Source organism: Microplitis mediator, chromosome 2 (assembly GCF_029852145.1).
Source record: "Microplitis mediator isolate UGA2020A chromosome 2, iyMicMedi2.1, whole genome shotgun sequence".
Lineage (NCBI taxonomy): Eukaryota > Metazoa > Arthropoda > Insecta > Hymenoptera > Braconidae > Microplitis > Microplitis mediator.
The window spans coordinates 25,892,932-25,915,048 of record NC_079970.1 but is presented as its reverse complement, the minus strand read 5'-3'; the positions used below and the strand labels follow the sequence as shown (position 1 = coordinate 25,915,048).

General features: G+C 33.6%; 4 protein-coding genes across 7 annotated transcripts; 3 read left to right on the top strand and 1 right to left on the bottom strand.

Annotated features, from left to right (window-relative positions):
* The first annotated feature begins 331 nt into the window (after positions 1–331).
* LOC130663611 (zinc finger protein 431-like) lies at positions 332–3,862 on the top strand. Of its 4 annotated transcripts, none has more exons than XM_057462924.1 (5): positions 332–530; positions 1,270–1,496; positions 1,573–3,222; positions 3,295–3,453; positions 3,519–3,862. In XM_057462924.1, the coding sequence occupies exons 2-5, from the start codon at positions 1,278–1,280 to the stop codon at positions 3,750–3,752; spliced, it is 2,262 nt and encodes a 753-aa protein (XP_057318907.1). In that variant the 5' UTR covers positions 332–530; positions 1,270–1,277; the 3' UTR covers positions 3,753–3,862. The 4 variants fall into 4 exon arrangements, with proteins under 4 accessions (XP_057318907.1, XP_057318908.1, XP_057318909.1 ...); XM_057462925.1 differs by lacking the exon at positions 332–530 and adding an exon at positions 566–812; XM_057462926.1 differs by lacking the exon at positions 332–530 and adding an exon at positions 567–721.
* Positions 3,863–4,045: 183 nt separating this feature from the next.
* On the top strand, positions 4,046–16,152 carry LOC130663610 (DNA mismatch repair protein Msh2). The gene is made up of 8 exons (XM_057462923.1): positions 4,046–4,203; positions 4,294–4,343; positions 11,859–11,982; positions 12,585–12,853; positions 12,935–13,686; positions 13,753–13,967; positions 14,057–14,829; positions 15,257–16,152. Exons 1-8 carry the CDS (start codon positions 4,173–4,175, stop codon positions 15,842–15,844), a joined length of 2,802 nt encoding a protein of 933 aa, XP_057318906.1. The 5' UTR covers positions 4,046–4,172; the 3' UTR covers positions 15,845–16,152.
* Positions 4,225–9,963, bottom strand: LOC130663608 (filaggrin-2-like). Its single transcript, XM_057462921.1, has 2 exons — positions 9,817–9,963; positions 4,225–9,708 (listed from the first exon to the last, which is right to left on the bottom strand). The coding sequence occupies exon 2, from the start codon at positions 9,700–9,702 to the stop codon at positions 5,059–5,061; it is 4,644 nt and encodes a 1,547-aa protein (XP_057318904.1). The 5' UTR covers positions 9,703–9,708; positions 9,817–9,963; the 3' UTR covers positions 4,225–5,058.
* A 156-nt stretch (positions 16,153–16,308) lies between the features above and the next one.
* Positions 16,309–21,681, top strand: LOC130663613 (uncharacterized). Its single transcript, XM_057462928.1, has 5 exons — positions 16,309–16,572; positions 17,380–18,258; positions 18,361–18,724; positions 18,801–19,104; positions 19,757–21,681. The coding sequence occupies exons 1-5, from the start codon at positions 16,445–16,447 to the stop codon at positions 19,843–19,845; spliced, it is 1,764 nt and encodes a 587-aa protein (XP_057318911.1). The 5' UTR covers positions 16,309–16,444; the 3' UTR covers positions 19,846–21,681.
* The last annotated feature ends 436 nt before the right edge of the window (positions 21,682–22,117 follow it).

Genomic DNA, 22,117 nt, shown 5'->3' with positions numbered 1-22,117 from the left:
TTCCGACCCATTAACCCAATAATTCTATCCTCAGTAATCAATTTTTTCAAACTATCCTTGGAAATACGATTAAAATATTTTATCAAACGAATAAAAACAATAAACCCTCATTAAAAATTTATATAAACTCATATATTTAAAACAATTACTCATTAAAGAGGACGCCCTGATTGCGCGCGGATGCGCGCGCATAAAAAAAATCTGTCGCACACACAATAATTACAGCTGTCCAACACAAATGTATCCCTATACATAAATACGAATATATATATATATGAATATATAATATAAATGTGTGAGTAAAAGTACAAAGAACTGATGTCGTCACAATCTCAGATCACAGTGACGCCAGTATTGGCTGCTTGAAATTTGTTCTTTTGAGTTTTGGGCATGGAATGGCGTCGATGGCGTTGGTACCACGTATAGAAGACGAAATTTAACAACTTGCTCACCATTATCATCAGCATCCACCATATCCAACATTACTGCTTGCTGCCAATCGTTCAGAACAGCAAAAGGAAATTTTAAAAGTCAGTGCTGACAACTCTTTATTAATTAATTTTATTTTCCGCTTCTATATTATTCATAATCATAAACACTATGGTTAAAATAATTAACTTACGTTTATTTTTATTTATTGTTGCTTATAATTTAGACTAAGTTATTATTTAAACTCAAAATGTGATCACGATTATGCTCAAGCTTCATCACTTGTGATTTAGTAAGCGTGTGTACACAAAAATTATGATTATTATTTTTTAATAATAATACTCATAGTTTTTATTTTTAAATAAATGTTTATTTATTTCGAGGTATTTATTTTATTTATATTATTATTTGTTTTCTTCATTTTTGCGGCAACAATTTATTTGAATTTTCTATTGTTATGGTTTGAGGTTAATTTTTTATGAAACTGAAAGCAGAGTAGAAAAATTTATTTATTTTTAATAAAAGAATAAAATATTTTCAGAAAAAACTTTCAAAAATTGGGGATCAAAAACTTTGAAAAAATATTTTTGTTTATTTTGTTAAAATAATATTTTATTTACCAGTAACTTGTTTATAAAAATTACAAAATTGACGTCTGCTACTTTCAGTATCAATCTCATGAGACAGAGAGTAGCAGACACTAAAAAAATTTATTTATTTTGAATAGAAGAATAAAATATTTGCAGACAGAACTTTCGAAAATTGCAGATAAAAAATTTAAAAAAATCTTTGTACACATTTATATTTTGTAAACTAATTTTCCATTTATAATTTATCCAGGTAAAAAGATGACGGAGTCTGTGAAGGAGGTGCTGTACTGTTTGATATGTAATATTAAGTTCAGCACATCAACAAGAAATAGTATTAAAATATTTGACAAAAATTCAGTATGTGATTCCCAGAAGACTATCTTGTCAGCTCTTAATTTAGTGTTAGAGACTGAAGTCACCGCAGAGAATGTGCATTCGGATGTAATTTGTAAAAAATGTTATAAATTATTTAATGAGGTACTTAAAATTCATTATTTATTATCAGTAATTCAATATCACCAGTAAATTAATTTATTTTATTTTTTATTCCCAGTATGATGAACTTACTAATAGATTAGCAGAGATAAAGCACGACATCTTTGAGAATTACAAAAAAACGGTTAGAAAACTCACTGAAATCGTTGAAGAAGAGTACAATGACCACGATTATGTAGATCATGACAACCAAAATCTAGAAGAATTTTCTCCGGGTGTACTTGACGAGGATGGAGATAAACCCAAGGACAGTTTCGCTAAAGAAGAGCACGTCAATATTGAGTATTTACATGAAGACATTAACCAAGACGAGGAAAATGTAGTCAATGAAGAGTACATCGATGATCCACCTGAGAAACCTGATGTCAAACAAATAGCGATGACTACCTCCATGGAGGCTAAGACTAATGAAACGATTAAAAAAATCAAGAGTCTGAAAGTCGATGGGCAGGAAGCTTTAGTAATTCGTGATAAAAGTACTAATATTTATACTTGTCTGCTTTGTCCTGATGATGATCGTATTGCTGGAGATGCTCGTGAAATAGTAGCGCATTTGAAGGCATCTCACGATGTGCGGCTGTACATTTGTGACATGTGCGGCGCGGAATTTAAAAAACGGAATGAACTGTCCGCGCACATGGATGAACATATTGCCAAGGAAGAGGGAGATTTCCAGTGTGAATCTTGCAACAGAATATTCTCCAATTTGCGATTATTTAGAATTCACAAGCGCGTTCATTATCCGCAAGCTAAATCATGGAGTTGTGATCTGTGCCCCAAAAAATACAGCTCGAAAAATTTGCTGGAAGAGCACCGTAACACTCATACGGGAAACAGACCTTACGTTTGTAAAGTTTGTAAAAAAGATTTTGCATCAAAGTACACATTTAAAGCGCACGTTAAAACCCACGAGATACGCCCGCGACCATTTGAATGCTTACAATGTAGTAAAACATTTTTAAGCCAACAAAATTTGACTCAGCATGAACGAACTCACTTGGGTATAAAAGAATACGTTTGCGACCACTGCGGCAAAGCCTTTGGCTCCCAGCACAACCTAGATGTCCACAATATTGTCCACACCGGCCACAAGCCCTACGTCTGCGACCACTGCGGCAAAGCCTTTGCCAGGAAAGCCGAGATAAGGGACCACGAGAGAACGCACACGGGTGAAAAACCTTATCAGTGTGAGTATTGCGGTGCGACCTTTAGTCAGCGATCTAATTTGCAGTCCCACAAACGCGCTACGCACTACAATGACAAGCGTTACAAGTGCGATGAGTGCGGCAAAGGTTTCAAACGAAGAAGACTTCTTGACTATCACATAAAAGCTCAGCACACCGGCGAAAGACCTTTCAAATGTGAAACATGCGCAGCTACTTTCGTTTATCCAGAACACTTCAAGAAGCACATGCGGATCCACACTGGAGAGAAACCTTATCAGTGCGAGGTCTGTGGCAAAGCCTTCAACAGTCGGGATAATCGCAACTCCCATCGCTTTGTCCACAGCGACAAAAAACCTTACGAGTGTTTGGTTTGCGGGATGGGTTTCATGCGCAAACCTCTTCTGTACACTCACATGCAGAACTCGGGACATTTGAATGACACCATTGTCGTTAACCAACCGAGACTGACCACTACTGGAGATCAAGTTATAACTATTCCTGAAGGAGCTCAGTTGTTGATTAACAGCGAGCAAGAAGACGATGTAACATTTTATTTTTTTTTCTTGTTATTTATCAATTACCTGAGTAATTTATTAATATGGAAATATTTTTAGGAGATAGAGGAAACTGAATTGTATGTAACGGATATCAAAGACCATGTCATTATTCAAGAAGACGATGAAAATATTTACGAAGAAGAGGAAGCTGTTCTTGACATTCCTTCAGATGCTAACATCACTTCAGACCAAGTCAATATTGTTGTTAATAATCAGGTACTTTCTTTAGTTTAATTTAAATTGTTAATTAAAAATTAATATTTAATTTTTTAAAATTTCAGATTGCATTTGCTGATGGTGAAATGATTGAATGCAAAACAGAGGATCCTGAAGAAGACTCGGAGATGTACAGTTACAATACTGACGACGGGGAAACGATTGTCGTGCCCGCAAACGAGTACAAAAATCTCATTAGCAACAACAAGGGCCCGGTCCGGTTGGTCCAGATGAGAATTCTGTCTGGTGCTGGAGGTGATGGAAAAAGCTGGCTCAGTCTGGTTCAACAAGATCCATAATTAACTCTTGTACATACATTAATAATTATCAACCTAATTATTGATTTTAGCAAACTAATATATCTAATTATTTTTTTTTAATAGAATAAATACCAATTAATAAATTATAATACTTTTTTTTATTTTATTTTACTTTTTTTTCTTACCTCTGACATTTTTGTATCCTCGCTAATTTAATATTTAAAATAAAAATTTTTATTTATTTATTCAAATAATTATTTTTTCGCGGTTAAATGCGCGCGCGCTGTTTTCGAGCGCATGCTCATAAAATGACGCCAGAAAACCCGCGCAAATTCCTTCGTCTTCAGCAAATGCCAACACAAAGCAAAAACGCAACGTGAAATCTTTTGTTAGACATCGCAAGCATCAATAAATTTACGTTATTAATATTTATTGTCAGTTAATTGTTATTACACCAAAATGGCAGATAAAAAAGTCATTTTTGGAATGGGTATGTATTGAAAAATTACAATTAATAATTATTATTATTTTTATTTATAAAGTTAATGAGCTATAGTACAAAATAATGTGGTTATTACAGATCAAAATGGACAACAAACATTTGTGAGATTTTTCAAAACTCTTCCCGAGGTAAATATTTATTGCTTATATCTATTTATTTAATTTTACTGATGAATGTGAATGTACCAAACATTAGATAAATTTAAAATTATAGATAAATAGAGTAAATAATTTAAAAAATGAAATTTAAAAAAATGCGCATTAAAAAAATTTACAATTTTTTATATATATTATTTTTTAAACTATTTACTCTATTTATTTATAATTTCAAATTTGTCTGATGTCTGCTACAGTTACTCTCATTTTTATTCATACATTTAAATATTTTATATTAATTGTTAATTACCTTTTAAGTTATATAATACTAAAGGTCCATTGAATTAAGTCTAATGAACTGAAAAAATATTAAATGGCCAGTTCTGTAAACTTGACACAGAAAATAAATATTCTTGATTCAAGAAAATTTATGACACTGAAGTATGAGTATTTAGCAGACAGACAAATTTAAAATTATTAATAAATGCGTAAATAATTTAAAAAATGCGCATTTAAAAAATTTCAAAATTGATAAGTGCATTTTTTATAAATCATTTTTTAAATTATTTACTCTGTTTATTTATAATTTTAAATTTGTCTGATGTCTGCTGCATTCAAATGTCTTCCAAAATATTTCTCGATTCAACTTTTTTCTGTGCGTTAATGAGAAAAAAAATATTTATAAATATATAAGTATGTATGTAATTAAAAATATATATCAAAATGAGGTGAGAGATGAAGGAAAAGATTATCCGAAGGTGTCAGAGAGTTTCTCTTTGGCTTTCTCGTAGGAGGTTGTTATTTTGTTGCCTAGTTTTTTCCAGAAGCCTGGTGCTGGAGTAGTTTCAGGTGATTGAGTTGTTGACTCGGGTACAGTATCAAGAGATGAGATGCGGTGGGACGAAAACTGTTCAGAGGCTTCACGAATTTCCCAGGGGTCGTTGCCGTGAGATTTGGGGGCGAGAGTTGCTGATGGATTGGGTCTGATGCCTGAGAAAATGTCCTCTTGGTGGCCGGCTTCGTAGGGACCTTTGCCGCCGTAGGCTTCTAGGATTCTGGGTTGGAAGGTGACTCCGTCAATCTGGGAGTGCTGTCCTTGAGGGTGATCGCTTGTCAAGTCGCCTGGGTGGTGAGACTGATGCCAGAGGCTGCCGGAGTCTGGAGATTGGAACGATTGTTCTTCGAGGCTTAAGACTCCTTCGGATGGAACGTCGTTTCGGTATTGAGCTGATACTCCTAGAGGCTTGAACCCTCGGCCTCCCTTAACCGGCTTCACTGGAACAGTTACTGGGCCGATTGGACCCACTGGGCCTCCTGGAACTGTCACTGATTCAATGTCGCCACGTGATGGATTACCGATTCGTTGAGACCGCGGGGTGGGTTTGGGAGCTGGTTTAAATTCTTTAGGAAAATTCGTTGATGGACTGAAGCCAGTTGTTTGTTGATTTTGTTTGTCGAACCCTAATTGTGAGGTTTCTTGGGTCTCTTTACCAAATTCAAATTTCCCAGTGTGTTGTTGACCGAATTCAAAACTTCCTGATTGATGTTGACTGAAATCATCAAATTTGTGAGTTTGCTGAGATAAATCTTCCGTTTGTTGGCCCAATTCTAATCCTCCTAAATGTTGTTGACCAAAGTCTGGGTCACCTGAGTGTTGACTAAACTCATCGAATTTATGAGTTTGCTGAGATAAATCTTCCGTTTGTTGGCCTAAATTTATTCCTCCTAAGTGTTGATTATGATGTTGACCGAATTCAAGTTTTCCTGCTTGTTGCTGCGTAAAATCGTCGAATTTATGAGTTTGTTGTGAGAAATCTTCAGTTTGCTGACCGAATTCCAAGCTGCCTGTATGTTGTTCATGATGCTGACCAAATTCAAGTTTTCCCGCTTGTTGCTGAGTAAAGTCATCGAATTTATGAGTTTGTTGTGACAAATCTTCAGTTTGCTGACCCAATTCTAAGCCTCCTAGGTGTTGTTGACCAAACTCGAGATCACTTGTGTGTTGACTGAAATCATCAAATTTATGAGTATGCTGAGATAAATCTTCTGTTTGTTGACCGAGTTCCAAGCTTCCTGTATGTTGCTGATGATGTTGACCAAATTCTAAATCACCTGAGTGTTGACTGAAATCATCAAATTTGTGAGTTTGTTGCGAAAAATCTTCAGTTTGCTGACCGAATTCCAAGCTGCCTGTATGCTGTTGATGTTGACCAAATTCTAAATCACCTGATTGTTGACCAAACTCATCAAATTTATGAGTATGTTGAGATAAATCTTCTGTTTGCTGACCTAAGTCTATTCCTCCTAAGTGTTGGTAATGATGTTGACCAAATTCGAGTTTTCCAGATTGATGTTGACTGAAATCACCAAATTTGTCAGTTTGCTGAGATAAATCTTCAGTTTGCTGACCCAATTCTAATCCTCCTAGATGTTGTTGCTCATGCTGACCAAATTCCAGATCACTTGTATGCTGATTAAACTCATCAAATTTTTGAGTTTGTTGTGACAAATCTTCAGTTTGTTGACCGAATTCCAAGCTTCCTGTATGTTGTTGATGATGTTGACCAAATTCAAGTTTTCCTGCTTGTTGCTGCGTAAAATCATCAAATTTATGAGTTTGTTGCGAAAAATCTTCAGTTTGTTGGCCAAGTTCTAGATCCCCTGAGAGATGATGTTGCCCAAATTCATAATTTCCCGACTGTTGACTGAAATCGTCAAAATGATGAGCTTGCTGGGTTAAGTCTTCAGTTTGTTGTCCAAGTTCTAAATTTCCCGACTGCTTATCCCAAAGATCAAACCCCTGAGTCTGTTGATGCAAATCTTCAGTTTTTTGTGACTCCAATTCTAGATTTTCCACTTGCTGTTGTCCAAAATCAAAGTCTCCCGATTTGTGATGAGTCAAGTCTCCAAACCCAATTTCGCTATGCTGATTCAAATCTTCATATTGCTGAGGACTTTGTTCACGCTTATAACGGAGATATTCTTGCTGTTGATGTCTATAACGGTCATCATCTTGATGCTGATGTCCTTCATGACTCTGATGCTGATAACCTCCACCATTTCTATGATCATAATCTTGACCAGAATGTCTATGGCGATCGTCATCTTGATGCGGATGTCCTTCATGACTCTGATGTTGATAACCTCCACCATTTCTGTGATCATAATCTTGACCAGAATGTCTATGACGGTCATCGTCTTGATGCGGATGTCCTTCATGACTCTGATGCTGATAACCTCCACCATTTCTGTGATCATAATCTTGACCAGAATGTCTATGACGGTCATCATCTTGATGTGGGTGACTATGATGGTCATAATCTTGATGCTGATGACCTTCAACTTGGCCCCATTGACCTTGACCCTGAATTCGATTCAAGTTCTCAGTCTGCTGTCCAAACTCAACACCTCTCTTATATCTCCTGGTGTACCCTGAACTCTGTTGACCCTCAGTGTCACAATCAGCAGCTTGATGTCCCACATGAACAGCACCAACATGATAACTCCCGCCACCAGTTCCAAACTCCTCGTGGTGATACGAAGATGAGGATCCACCTGATACCCGCGTATTAGTAGCCTGGTTCAAACTATCAGCGTATCCAGAATGTAATCCGCTGTTATGCTGGCTGATTTTCTGATGGCTGATACCTACATCTATAATTGGAACTGTTTCAATGTGATGAGGAATCGTTGACTCAACTCTGTGTCTAGAACTGGAACTCCAGTGCTCTTCAACGCGTTTGCCAGGCTGGGTTTGAACGACGCGGCTCAATTCAGGTTGACTGTAAACATACTGCCCATCATCTCGCAACTGATGGTGTGAAGTTTGTCCTTCACTAACGAGCTCTTGTCTTCGAGATTCATCTCTGTAAGTGCTGCCGCCGTAATTATTAACGCGATGCAAAGGAACACGAGTAATGCCATCAGTTTCTTGATGAATCTGATGTGTTTGGACCACTTGGCTTGGAACATAACCATGTGTCTGATGTGTCTGCTGAGTATGTTGAGTATGTTCAGTACGTTGGCTCTGAGATCCAACTGCTTCAAGCTCAACATCTGGTACTACATAATTAAAATGTGTCACAGGTTGAATAGGAATATGAGTCTGATGCGTCTGCTGAATATGTTGAGTATGTTCAGTACGTTGGGTCTGAGATCCAAGTGCTTCAAGCTCAGTATCTGGTACTACATAACTAAAATGTGTGACAGGTTGAACAGGAACATGCGTCTGATGTGTTTGGACCACTTGGGTTGGAGTATAAGCATGCGTCTGCTGAGTATGCTGAGTATGTTCAGTACGATGAGTCTGAGCTCCAACTGTGTCCGGTACAGGATAATTAAAACTAGTCACAGGTTGTACAGGAGCATAACTACTTCCCCCAGACCTAACAGTAGATTCTTTTCTCGAAGAATGCTCGTATCTTTGCTCCGTAGTAGCAACTGGACGGTCATAATGCTGAGAATAATCATTGTCATTATAAACTCGTCCGTATTCACTCTGTCTAGCAGTGGTATCACGGTGCAAACTGTCTTTATGAATATTCTGGGACTGAGAAACTTGGGTGTGCTGAAGATCCCTGCTGAGCTGACTCAATTGCGACTCGAGTTGACGAGCCTGAGTCTCTAGATCAGCGACTCCAGTCAAAGGAATAATTCCAGGCGCTCCACTGGTGCTGTAACTTGACGTGTAGTTTTTTTTGTAATAACGTACTTTAGCTGGTCCTTGAGAATACTGGCCCTCTTCTTCGTAAACTCTTCCACGACCACCATCAACTCCGTATGTGTCGTGTCTGCTCCAGTCGTCAGTGCTCGCAGCACCAGTTACTCGAGCACTATCATGCAGTTGGGTTCCAGTAGTCTCAAGATCTTGGAATCTTGATGAATCCTGAAGTCTCTCATCGTATCCTCGATGTCCATAACTATGGACATCAGTATGTCCGACAGTGCTACGAGAATTCAGCAGATCGCTGCGCAACAAACTGTCACTTTCCAAAGCATCTCCAAGTCCTAAATTATTGGCACTACCGCTGCCATAAGAAGCGGCGTATTTTTTTTTATAATAACGTACTTTAGCACCACCATTTACCAGCTGTCCAGCTTCTTCGTGGACTTCTCCAGCGCCGTCAGGTGTCCTGTAGTCTTTGTGATCAGTCCAATTCCCTGGACGATCGAAGTCTACGTTGATTTGTGAAGACTGCAGTTGATCTGTCAGCGATTGATGGAGATCACGCAGCGTTTCGTGCTGCTCTCCTATAGAACTATGAGTTTTGAATGCCGTCAATGATTCCGATGCTTGAGTATTCACTGATCCAGGGCCACATAAATCGATACAACTCGGAGCTGCTGATCCACAAGCAATTGCTCCAAAAATAATCAGCAATTTTTTTAACATTCTGGTCTAAAAAAATGAAACAGTCAATTATTCATCATCATCATCATCATCATCATCATTATTATTAAATAGTATTTGTTAGTTGTAATTTATAATTGCTAAGTATTAACTCACCTAAATTACAGTAGACCAGAAAAAAATAAGACAATTATGTTGTTTAGATGCTGACAGTTTAAATATTAACTTACGTATTAAATGTTTTCATGACCGGTCATTCAATTTATGTTTTCTGCCCCTCTACTTGTTCTGAGTAATGACATTTGAGGGCATACTCTATCTTTTATAATTCTCAGCTGCACTCTGACGTTATTACCCACATCTTCACCACCGGGTTTTTTATCACTTTTCTCAGTAAATTAATTTCTCAAGACAATTATAAATAAAAATGATACTGGCATATCAATAATCATTCGTTTATTAACAATAATTAATTCATTATTTTTAAATAATAATTGTTTTTGATATTTTAAATTTAAAAATTATTCAAGTAGCAGCTGATGATTAATTATAATGATGCTGATATTTTACCCATAATTATAAAATAATAAAAAAAGAAATTAATTTAAATAAAAATTAACACTAAATAATTAAAAAAATTTTCATTCAATTGCCCGGGAAAAAATTACAGAAATTTAAAATTTAAATTTCGTGGTTTAAATTCTTGATAAAAAAAAATGACAGTAAAATAAAATAATTAATTAATCTAATACTAATTACTGTTTAAATTAACGTCCAATTCCCTAGAATTCAAATTTTAATTGTAAGTGAATATGTGGTTTGATGTGTCATCGGTATTAATCTAAAGATTTAATGAACTGAGTGACTCCAGGTAGCCAAGGATGCCGAGGTTCTTATGTCAGACATCGGAAATACTCGATATATTTTTTGTTATAAATAATAAATGTGATAGAAATATTATTAGACCTTGAAATTTATTAAAAACTTTAAACTAGTCGATAGTTTACCGCAGATAAGAAAAATTGATACCCTAATTAAGATATAGATTGACCTTCCCTTGTATGAACCCAAGTCTCTATCATCGTTTATTATTAATCGGATTGGATCACGGGCTTCAAAGTATTTTTTAAATTTTATTTATACTCCATCCATTTCACAATCGGTTCAACTCCATCGCGTTACGTAATACCTATTTTATAAAAGTTATCATAATTTATAAATTATTCTGTTTAATAATAAATAGGAAATTCTAATTCGGATTTTAATTATAATTTAGTCGTCAGTACTGTCAGGAATATTTACAGAACTGGAGGCGCGGGAATGATCTCATGGCTGCATAATTGTTATTAATAACTCAAACTAATAATAATAATTATTATTATTATTATTATTTTCATTTTTATTTCATAAAAGGCAGATCCGATCCATATCAAGTCAAATTTAATTTATCGATAATATTTCACTGGTTTCATGTACCAGCATCAGACCAAATTAATTTTTCATTTGAAATAAAGAAATTTATTAAAATTTTTGAAAATAAAAAAAAACTTTTTTTTACTAATGAATATGATCCTAGAAATAAAAGTTTAATTTTTAAGTAACAGTAATTTTTTATTTTTTTCCCCTCTTTTCAAAAATTTATTCCAATTAAACTTGAATATTAATAAGTACCGATAAATATAAACAATAAATCATTATGATTATGTATTTACTTATTTTATTATAAAATTTGTTGATCAAATTTCTTTGAATTCGTACGTAAGTGAGCTCTGATCTCTGACCTACTGATAGGCTGACCTTAAAAAACTTAAAAAAAACTTTTCTGGAGATATTCAGCAGTAAATTTATGATTTATGTCTACATTGATATCTAAAATAAAATGAAATGACACAAGTGCGATAATTATGAATCATAATTTGGGATTTTCTGTAAATTAAACATTGAATAAATAAATTAATAAAACAAATATATGTATTGTAAGTTAATTAACAATTGGGTCAAGAATGATTGGATTAAAATAGGAATTGTTTGTGTCTGATATTACAGAGGGGTCAAGGCGTTTGATATTGTTTTGATTGCACGCTTTCGTTGGGGAAAAATATAATTGGAAATACCCAGCTGCCGAACTGACCTGACTGGTTTAATTAATATTTATTTATTTTAATTATCTATATATATTTTTTTTTATTTTGTTACAGAAATCCAGCAGCACCATAAGGTTTTTTAAACGAAATGATTACTATACTTGCCATGGGGAAGATGCGCTGTTTGTTTCCAATGAGGTTTTCAAAACTACATCGTCGTGTAAAATGATTGGAGCTGGTAAATTTATTTTTTATTCTATCTAATAATTTATTTATTTATTTATAAACGCCCCTCGGTGTAATACTCCATGTATTTGTATACCTTTATTTAGTAGAATTTAATAAGTATAGATATAAAAATACATGAATGATCGGGTACTAGGTCTCTTACCTTAACTATGACAATAATAATAACAAAAACAAAGGCCATGCCCATAATTCTCAGTTTAAAATTGCCCTTCTAGCTTTCTTTTGCAACTGTCCGGTGATGCTCCAAAAAAATCTACCTGTGGCATCTTCATTGATAATTTTTTAAATTCTCTGTAGTGGAGAGCGTGTCGGAAAACGCGATCTTACTAAAGGAATTTCCATTATCCTATTAGATCTGAGGTTTATATTTGGGACAGCAAAACCCAACATATCAAGCAGCTCTGAGGCACCATAATGCCCATTAATAATAATAATATTATTTTTTATTACTCTTAAACCCAGCTCTTATCTTCAAAAGAGACCTAGAAGTAAAGACGGAACTCTATGATTCTGACTGACGTTAATTTTTTAATAGACTCCAGTAATTTCCTTGAAAATTTTTAACACTACAACTGATTATTGGTGTTGTAGATCCAAATAAATTGGAAAGTGTGCTGGTGAACAAAGCAAACTTTGAAAATCTTATCAAGGATCTATTGCTAGTTAAGAGGTACAGAGTCGAAGTATATGAGGATAAAGGAACAGGAAGAAATCGTTGTTGGGAAGTTGAATACAAAGGATCACCTGGTAATTTAAGTCAATTTGAAGAAATACTTTTTGATTCTGGTGATAGTCAGGCAGATGTTATTGCCAGCGGAGCTATCATGGCTGTAATAATGGGAATGGAAGGAAAGTCTAAAGTAATATATTTTATTTCTCAATAATTCAATTAATTAGGGAAAAAAATATTAATTAGACTGATATTTTTCCTTGGATTTCAGGTGGTTGGATTGAGTTGTATCGACACAATGTCATCGGTAATTCGCGTCGCGCAATTCATGGACGACGAAGCATTTTCCAACCTCGAGGCCCTTACAGTCACCAATTCACCGAAAGAATGTCTGCTGGTTCAAAGCGAAAACAGCCAAGACTTTGAGACCATCAAGAGCATAATCGAGCGTAACAACGTGATGGTTACCCTGAAAAAGAAAAAAGATTTTGAAAAGGACTCGTTGATAGACGACTTAAATGTGCTGTTGAAATTCAAAGAAGGCGAGAAAGAGAGCGCTCATATTTATCCAGAGACTAATTTAGAGCACGCGATGGCCGCGACTGCTGGTATAATTAAATATTTAGAATTACTGACCGATCAGGGAAACTTGGGTCAGTATAAAATTGAAGATCTTAAGCAGTACCATTTTCTAAAGCTCGATTCCGCGGCAATAAGAGCCTTGAATGTCGATCCACCCCCCGAATACCGACTGGGAGGGAACAGGGGTGCTCCTACCAGCATCCACGAGCTGCTGGACAAGTGTAAAACTCCTCAGGGTCATCGTCTTCTTAGTCTCTGGTTGAAACAACCGCTCCAAGATCTTGCGCTCATTCAAGAACGTCATGATATCGTCGAGTATTTCGTCAACAACAGCAGTGTCCGTTCCGAAGTCAGTAATGAATACCTGAGACAAGTTCCTGACTTAGAACAACTGGTTAAAAAATTACTACGAAAAAAAGCGCGTCTCCGTGATATTTACAAGTGAGTTTATTTATTTTATTTGAAGTAATTGAATATTTAATTTGTATAAATAAATATTTATTACAGAATTTACGACTGTGTAAGCCGTCTTCCTCAATTAATTGAAGTTTTAAATGACGAATCCACTCCAGCAGCATTAAAGTCAATAATTTTAGAACCGCTGAGAGAAAATGTCACCGATATGGATAAATATCAGCAGATGGTTGAAGAAACTGTTGATTTTGATGCTGTGGAAACGGGAGAATATTTTATTAAACCATCTTACAGCAGTGATTTGACGGGTAAATATTTACAGAATTCTTAAGTAATTTATTTAATTAATTAATTAGACTATTAATTAATTTATTAATTTTGTTTGTTTATTCACTAGAATTAAATGAATCAATTGAAAAGTTGAAAAAAAAAATGAGGTCACAATTAACTAAAGCCGCTGAAGAGTTAAGATTAGAAGCTGAAAAAACAATAAAATTAGAATGTACTGCCCAGCAGGGATACTACTTCCGAGTTACGATGAAAGAAGAGAAGACTGTGAGAAAAAGCAAAAATTACACAGTATTCGATTCAATAAAAAGCGGCGTTAAATTCCGTAATGGAATATTGGAATCGTTGAATCAAGAGTACTTGGATGACAAAGAAAAATATGAGGCAGAGCAGAGATTGATTGTCGTAGAAGTGATAAATCTCGCTATCGGATATTGTTCGACGATGAAAAATATTGCTGGTGTTGTTGCCATTCTGGATGTGCTATGCGCATTTGCTGTAGCCGCTACTAACACACAGAAGACGTACGTCCGTCCGAAAATGATGCCCAGTGACACTGGAGTGATGAAGTTCACCCAGGCGCGACATCCCTGCGTCGAAGGACAGGAGGATGTTCATTACATTGCTAATGATATTGAATTCAAACGCGGCGAGTCGGAATTTCATATCATAACTGGTCCGAACATGGGTGGTAAAAGTACTCATTTGAAAACAGCTGGGATAGTTGTTCTTCTTGCTCACATAGGAAGTTTTGTACCCTGCGATGAAGCAACAATGTCTATGGTTGATTGTATCTTTGCTAGAGTTGGTGCTGAAGATTCACCTTTCAAAGGGCTGTCTACTTTCATGGCTGAAATGATTGAGATGGCCTACATCATGAGGGTAATTATTTATTTATCAATTTAATAGTATATTGTGTGACAGGGATGAAAGGAAATGATTTCAGACCAGGGTGAAGTTGGCTGATATCACCCGCAGTTTGAAATTCTCTTTCATCCTGAGTTACACACAATATTTTTCATGATTACCTGCATTGGAACTTGAAATTTCAGTGTCAGTAGCCAATCAGAAACATGACACTGAAATTGAATTTCAAAAAATTGCACCTATAGTTTTTTTAATTCCCTACAAGTGTATATTTTTAGTTTTTTAATTAAAGTGGAAAAAAAAATTCGAAAATTGTTAATTGTCTGATAACTTCAGGGTCATGTCAGAAGTTTCGACGCTGGTATCATGAAATTACTGTACTTCTGTAAATGAATCATGTACTGAAATACTTCAATTAATAACAAAAAAAATTTTTTTTCAGACTGCAACATCAAATTCACTGATTTTAATTGATGAACTCGGCAGAGGAACGTCAACATACGACGGTCGTGGCCTAGCATGGGCGATAGCTGAAGATTTAGCAAAAAATGTACGAGCCTTCACGTTCTTCGCTACTCACTTCCACGAAATCACGATTCTCGCCGAAGATATACCGACTGTAAAAAATTACCACGTAACCGCTCTCGTGAAAGGCGAGGACGTAACATTTCTGTACGCCGTAAAACCCGGAGTTAGCGATCAGAGCTTCGGTATAAATGTCGCCCGAATGGTAAACCTCCCTCCCGAAGTAATTGATTACGCAGAAAAAAAACTCGCCGATCTCGAGGAGAATCAGCACATCTACGAAGGGTTTTTCGAAGGCCCCTACGACGCAGCTCAGAAAAGAAAATTTGTCGTCGAAGCTGATGCGCTGATTGAAGAATTTACTGCCAAGTGCCGTAAGCTGGACCAATCATTGCCTGAGGATGAGTTGATGACCAAAATCAACGAGTACAAAGAACAAATAATTGCTCACAAAAATCCGTACATTGAAGCCTTGTTATCTAAATCAAAATCTGTTGTCTCATAAACTTATTTTTAAATATTTAAATAGTATTAAAATTGCGCGCGAATAGATGATAAGATTTTTGTATACTAATTATAATTTAAACCAACATATATTTTGCTCAACTCTTATAGATTATAGTCCATATGATTACTAAAGTTTAAACAAACTGGCGTTTAATTAAAATCAATTATTTATAATTAAAATAGACACTTCTAAAAATAAAACGTGTACATCAGTTATATATTTATAAATTTAAATAGCCATGTTATCAACAGTATTAAAAAAAAAAAAAAAACAAGTATTAAAATAAATAATTTCCGGTAAAATATTAAAAACTACTGTCTTAAATAAATGATTCCATAAATAAATAAATTACTGTGATTTAATTAACAGTAAATTAAACCCGTTGAAATATTTATTGAATGATAAATAAAATAAAAAAACGTAGCCTTGAACTTGACTAGCGTATTGGCTCTTCAGGGAGTGTCAATTTTCCGCTCATTCGCTAACGTCGTCGCAAATAAAACACTCGGTTCTTTTCTCACATACACTGATACTGACACTATTAATAAATTTATTCGTTGACAAGTTTTTAAAATATTTATTTATTATAAATTAACAATGGATCCAGCAGTCTTCCCCGAGGAAATATGGATTAAAATATTATTATACTGTGATGTACCTGACATTATTGCGTTCGGGAGTACCTGCAAATATTTAAGAAAAACATCTGACACCGACTATCTGTGGTAAGTGAGGTTAACTTTCATTTTTAAATGTCACTTTTTTATTATTTCAAATATTTTTTATTTAATTATCAACACAGACATCAATCATTTTATTTAAATATTCAACTTTTTTTAAATCACAAAAGTTTCAGACAACATCAGTAGACGTCAGATTTTTTTTATTTTATAAACAAATTAAAAATTATTTTTTAAAAAATCATTAATGATAATTTTTTTTTTTTGTTTAATTTAAATATGAAACTTTTTTTTTAATAAAATAAAAATTTGAATGACAGGAATTTTATGTTATTGACATTTAAAAATTATTTTAAAATTCCCTCCCAAATTAGATTATTTAAAAAAACAATTGTACTTACGTTTAATAAATAATTAATTATTTTATTTAAATGTAAAAGTTTTTAATGACAGTAAAGTTTTAATGACAATTTATTTATTTTTAAATAATAAAATAAAATTTTTTTAACGAAAAAATTTAAAAATGGACTTGGAAAATTATAAAATCTCATGACTTTTTAAATCACTACAGTTTTAATGATAACAATCAGCAGACGTCAGATTTTTTTTTATTTTGTAAACAAATTAAAAATCATCAACACAATAATTAATTACTTAATTAATGATAATATATTTTTTTTAAATTTAAATACAAAACTTTTTTTAAATAAAATAAAAATTTGAATGACAGGAATAATTTCATTTGATTGACATTTAAAAAAAATTTTTTAAATTCCCTCTCAAATTAGTTTATTTAAAAAAAAAATTTTCCACGTTTCCTAAATAATTACTTATTTAATTTATTTTTAATAGGAAAATGAAATGGTTACAATTAATATCAAAGGTACACTTTAAATTTCCTGACATAAAATGTTTACAATTGCTCAGCGTAAGTTTCAAAGCAATGTGTTATCGTCTGCATATGGTGATAACACTTGGAGAGAATGTCAACGGAGGAACATTTCCAAAATGCTATCACTGCAGCGGGTACACGTGCCAGCGTAACTGCGTCGAGGGTTCCAGTGCTAAAGTTGTGATCGAGATTGGGAATAAATACACATGGGTAATAACCCCGCACTCAGGACTACGCAGGCATTTTTCGTTGTTTGGAATCCCCAAGTGTGACAGCAAAACTCATGTGCAAAATACGCATCCGCCACCCGCTGATAAACCGTGTGAGAAATTGAACGTAAGTGGCGGTGGCACCGGTACCAGTACAAGTAGTCGCATTAAGTCTGATTGTAAATCAATAGCCAAGAAACTTAAATCACTGAAGCTGTCGGAACTGACAACGACCAAAATACCCCGTCCTAGTGGACCTTTCTGTGTATTTTGTAACTCTGTTAAGTTGTATAGAGAAAAGAAGAGATTGATAACGCATCCGCTGGAGGCGATGTGCTACACCCGAGCTAATCCTTTGTACCAGAAGCTGGTCAACGGATACTGCACGGACACTATTGAAGTACTTGGGATTCCCAATGTCGACGTCGTCAGTCCAGCAGAGGCTTTACTTAGCGACGGGTCTTTTTCAGTCTTGAGGACATTCGTCGATCACTTGTTCCATCAAATGGAACTCACGGGTACTCTGCGTAAACCCAACGCTGTATTGATGTTCTGCGAGCCGTTGGCGATGCAACCGGTATTGAGAAAGCAGCTGCTTCATTATCTTTTCCAGGAAGTTAAAGTAGCCAGGTAGGCACTAATTATAATTAAATACTTATTTAATTTAATGGGCAATTAACGATACAGAGGACAGCAAAGGAGACATTATTGATCGATTTATTAAAATTGCAGAGTATGCTTGGTTCCAAAGCCGCTGGCGGCATGTGCGATGCTTGATGTTGAAACTTGTGTGGTAGTAGACAGCGGGGCACTGAGCACAACTGTCGCGGTGGTTATTGGAGGTCGTGTGATACCACATCGCTGGCGATTGCTCCCAGTAGGCGGCTGGCATGTCGCTTATCATCTCAAACAAGCCATGCACTGGCAACCTAAAGAGTACCATCAGATACCGATCTCACATCTTGACACGATGGCTGTCAAAGAGAGATGCAGATTGAGTTACAATATCGAGAGCGAGGAGCTGAGAAAAGGGCCTACGAAAAGGGAGCATATTAACTTGAGAGTTGACAGCTACGCTGAATACAAACAGTTTTGGGTAAAATTTTTAGTAGAAATTCTGTTGTTGAATTATTTTATTTACTGAAGTGCTGATTATTTTATTTTATTTATAGAAAGTCTCATTAGGGCCGGAGTTGTACGTCGCGCCGGAGATGATGTACATCAGTCTAGGTCTGCCGCAAATAATAAAAGACGTGACGGCCGGTTTATCTGAGAATACGATGCAAGATTGTTTGTCGCACATTCTTTTAACGGGTGGAAATACCGACCTAGCAGGTTTTGCATTGAGATTGAAAAAGGATTTGCGCGAAACCTTGCCGGAGTATGAGTCTGTTCTTGAAGTAAGAAGTTGCCCAGGTACACACAGTTGGAATGTCGCGATGGGATCTACGTACGTCCCGTTAGCTGTCCATCCTGGTAAATATTTATCTACAAACATGTTAACAATTTAAAATATTTTTATTACTTACAATTAGGACTCCTCATATTTTTGATAAGCAACTGGATGGTTATCCAGTTGCTGAAGTTCATTTTAAAACCCGGTTTTCTACACTTCGACATAAAAAAAGCGGGTTTTGAACTCGTCTATTGATGTAATTATTAACATTTTAAATTTTGAAACTATATGGAGCCATGAAGCTGCGTAATTACCAAAAATTTTAATTATTATTATATATACGATTTTTTTTTTCGGAAAAATAAAAAAAACGTGAAATTTACCATAAATCTGAATTTAAACTTAAGTAACTTTTGAACAGTTGACTTTATAAAAAAATTATAAGAGATCTTTTTTGTACAGCGTTCGATTTTCTACAAAAATCTCTCACGGTTTCAATTTATTGATCAGTTAACGAGTTATAAGATACCAAAATTAAAAAAAAATTTTCCCACGTTATTTAAATGGCAAATTTGATTTAAGCGAGCGCGCGTTTTTTAATTGACTTGAAGTCCCAACATGGTGCCCAATTTTTTCTAAGTCACATTCAACGTAATTTACGTATGAGACCGAAATAAACATCGATTTTATTATACAGTCTAATATATATATTCATATATTTAAATTTTTTAGATAAAACACCACCTGAGTACGTCGAAGGCAATCCATTCTGGCTCTCCCGCGAGGAATACGTTCTCTTCGGCTGTCAATCTTTGGAATAATTACATAAAAGCAATTAACTGTTAGGTAAATAATGAAGCATGTCTCACTAAAAGAGAAAAAAACAAATTGGCAAATAGGTAATCGTTTAATTGTAATAAATTCGTCCGTAATTAATACGATTTTTACATAAAGTAATTTTAAAAATCGTGGAATGTTGATAACGATCAAATATAGTTTATCTCACGTTGCATATTAACTACTAATTAACTGGTTATTAATCGGACTAAAGGATAAATTATTTAATAAAAAAGTTTAGTCATTGATAAATATGACGTTAATAATATATTTGGGATTAAAAATTAATTTAAATAATTTATTGACGCGAACCGCGAATTGATAATTGAAATAATAAACATATATATAATAATAGTTAAATTAATAAATTAAATTAAAAGATTTTGTTATTTTATTTAATATTTTTGTTGAAGATTTTATAGTATACATTAGTATTTAAATATTAAAGAACCAAATGACTTATTGTAAATCATAAGTTATTAAAATATAAATCCCTTTTATTTTTCACTTATCGATAATACGTTCGATCTGTATATAGATCATTATTAATCGACATGTAAATAAATAAGTTAAGAAATTAATGCTTTATCGCGGGAATTAATAGTGAAGAGAAATAATATTAATAATAATAATAATAATATGATGAGAATAATAAAATTAATAGATAAAAGTTTAAATAAACAAGTAAAAGTAAAATGTAGATTGGAAGCTTAATCAAAACTTCAAGACTCTTGGTCTACTTTGTAAATTTATATGAAAAACTTCTTGCCAAACGATTAAGACAATTATAATAGTATCAATTAAAAGTATATATATAAATAAATATAGCGGTCCTTCTAGTCAAAGCGCGCCTGGTTGTTTATTAATTATAAATTATTATTGAATATTGATAATTTAAATTGAATTGTTTTTTCGATGTGTAAAAAAATTATATAGTTTTGTTGTTATTTTACATACAAATACATAATCAAGTTACGTATGTTAATTAGTATATATATTCTATTTAGATACAAAATGTTTTACGATTATTGTTTATTGAGTGTGGGAATTATTTTGAAATTTAATTTAATATATTTCGTGTTACTTCAAAAGGACACATTTTCTTGTTTTTTTGGCTTAAGGCAGTTCCCTGAAGCCAAAAGGGCGCGTAATTTTCTTTTATTGCAAATCGTTTTGAAGACTTATTTTAAAGCTCAAACTTTTAAAAAAATTTGAAAACCAAAAGGGCGGACAATTCAAGTCATGCGCTCTTGAAACCTTCGATATTTTTTTTTTTTATTTTTCAGCTTTAAAATATAGGGTAGAAGTACCATTTGTGGCCACTGTTCCTTTTTTGGACATATAAAACTTTATTCTAATTAATGAAAAAGTAGAAAAAATTTCCATTACGACAGCGCGATAAGAATATCTTCGTACACATTCGAGAAATTGATTGCTATTGCGTTTTTACAAATTACTTTATTTGAATTTTTCAAATGTCCAAAACTGGCCAAAACGGTACCTGTACTCTACCCGTGAAAAAAAAATTTGACATGTGGAAGTTGTAAACCAAAAATGAGCTTTTTTGGATTTTTTTTGCACGGGTAAGTCTACCACACGATTGGCAATGAGAAAATAATTACTAATTATTCCCACACTCTTATTGTTTATATTTATAATTACGTTGTTGAATCTCATTGACATCTTAATATTCCATCCACATTCCATGTTATTCATTTAGTTTGTTTCAATAAATTTATTAATTTCATTTTAAAGAGTAATTAATATTATTATTTTTTATTTATTGTAAATAATAAATAATATATCATATATATTTATTATATCTTTACATTATTTATTTAATAGAAACATCAAAGTACATATTTTAAAGAAAACTACACGAGGTATTTACACATATACATGCGCCCATGTATTTTTTTTTAAACTTAAATTGTTTTGTTCAAAATTAATTAATTATACTTATAGTAATAACTAATTATTTATTTTAAAAAAGTGTATGCTTTGTGAATAAAAATGTTTTTAATTTATATCTTTAATCATAAATTTATAACAGAAAATATAAATCGTAATAAAGTAAACCATTGATTTTTTAAATTTTCTTAATACTTTTTTAAAAAATAATTTTTAAACAAACAATTTTTATTATTTTTTTTTATTTATTCTGTACATTAAATACGTATGTAAAAGACTTGATTACAAATTCATTTCTATGGCTTATATTGTATTTACATTTTATATATTTTTTAAAATTTCATA

What these genes read in the sequence shown, in the direction of transcription:
- LOC130663611 (XM_057462924.1), top strand. Translation starts at nt 1,278, where the DNA reads ATGACGGAGTCTGTGAAGGAGGTGCTGTACTGTTTGATATGTAATATT. An exon ending in GTTATAAATTATTTAATGAG is followed by an intron (nt 1,497 to 1,572) that starts GTACTTAAAATT and finishes TTTTATTCCCAG; the next exon opens with TATGATGAACTTACTAATAG. An exon ending in ACAGCGAGCAAGAAGACGAT is followed by an intron (nt 3,223 to 3,294) that starts GTAACATTTTAT and finishes AAATATTTTTAG; the next exon opens with GAGATAGAGGAAACTGAATT.
- LOC130663610 (XM_057462923.1), top strand. Translation starts at nt 4,173, where the DNA reads ATGGCAGATAAAAAAGTCATTTTTGGAATGG. An exon ending in AAAAGTCATTTTTGGAATGG is followed by an intron (nt 4,204 to 4,293) that starts GTATGTATTGAA and finishes TGGTTATTACAG; the next exon opens with ATCAAAATGGACAACAAACA. An exon ending in CGTCTCCGTGATATTTACAA is followed by an intron (nt 13,687 to 13,752) that starts GTGAGTTTATTT and finishes TATTTATTACAG; the next exon opens with AATTTACGACTGTGTAAGCC.
- LOC130663608 (XM_057462921.1), bottom strand. Translation starts at nt 9,702, where the DNA reads ATGTTAAAAAAATTGCTGATTATTTTTGGAGCAATTGCTTGTGGATCA.
- LOC130663613 (XM_057462928.1), top strand. Translation starts at nt 16,445, where the DNA reads ATGGATCCAGCAGTCTTCCCCGAGGAAATATGGATTAAAATATTATTA. An exon ending in TCTGACACCGACTATCTGTG is followed by an intron (nt 16,573 to 17,379) that starts GTAAGTGAGGTT and finishes TATTTTTAATAG; the next exon opens with GAAAATGAAATGGTTACAAT. An exon ending in CCCGTTAGCTGTCCATCCTG is followed by an intron (nt 19,105 to 19,756) that starts GTAAATATTTAT and finishes TAAATTTTTTAG; the next exon opens with ATAAAACACCACCTGAGTAC.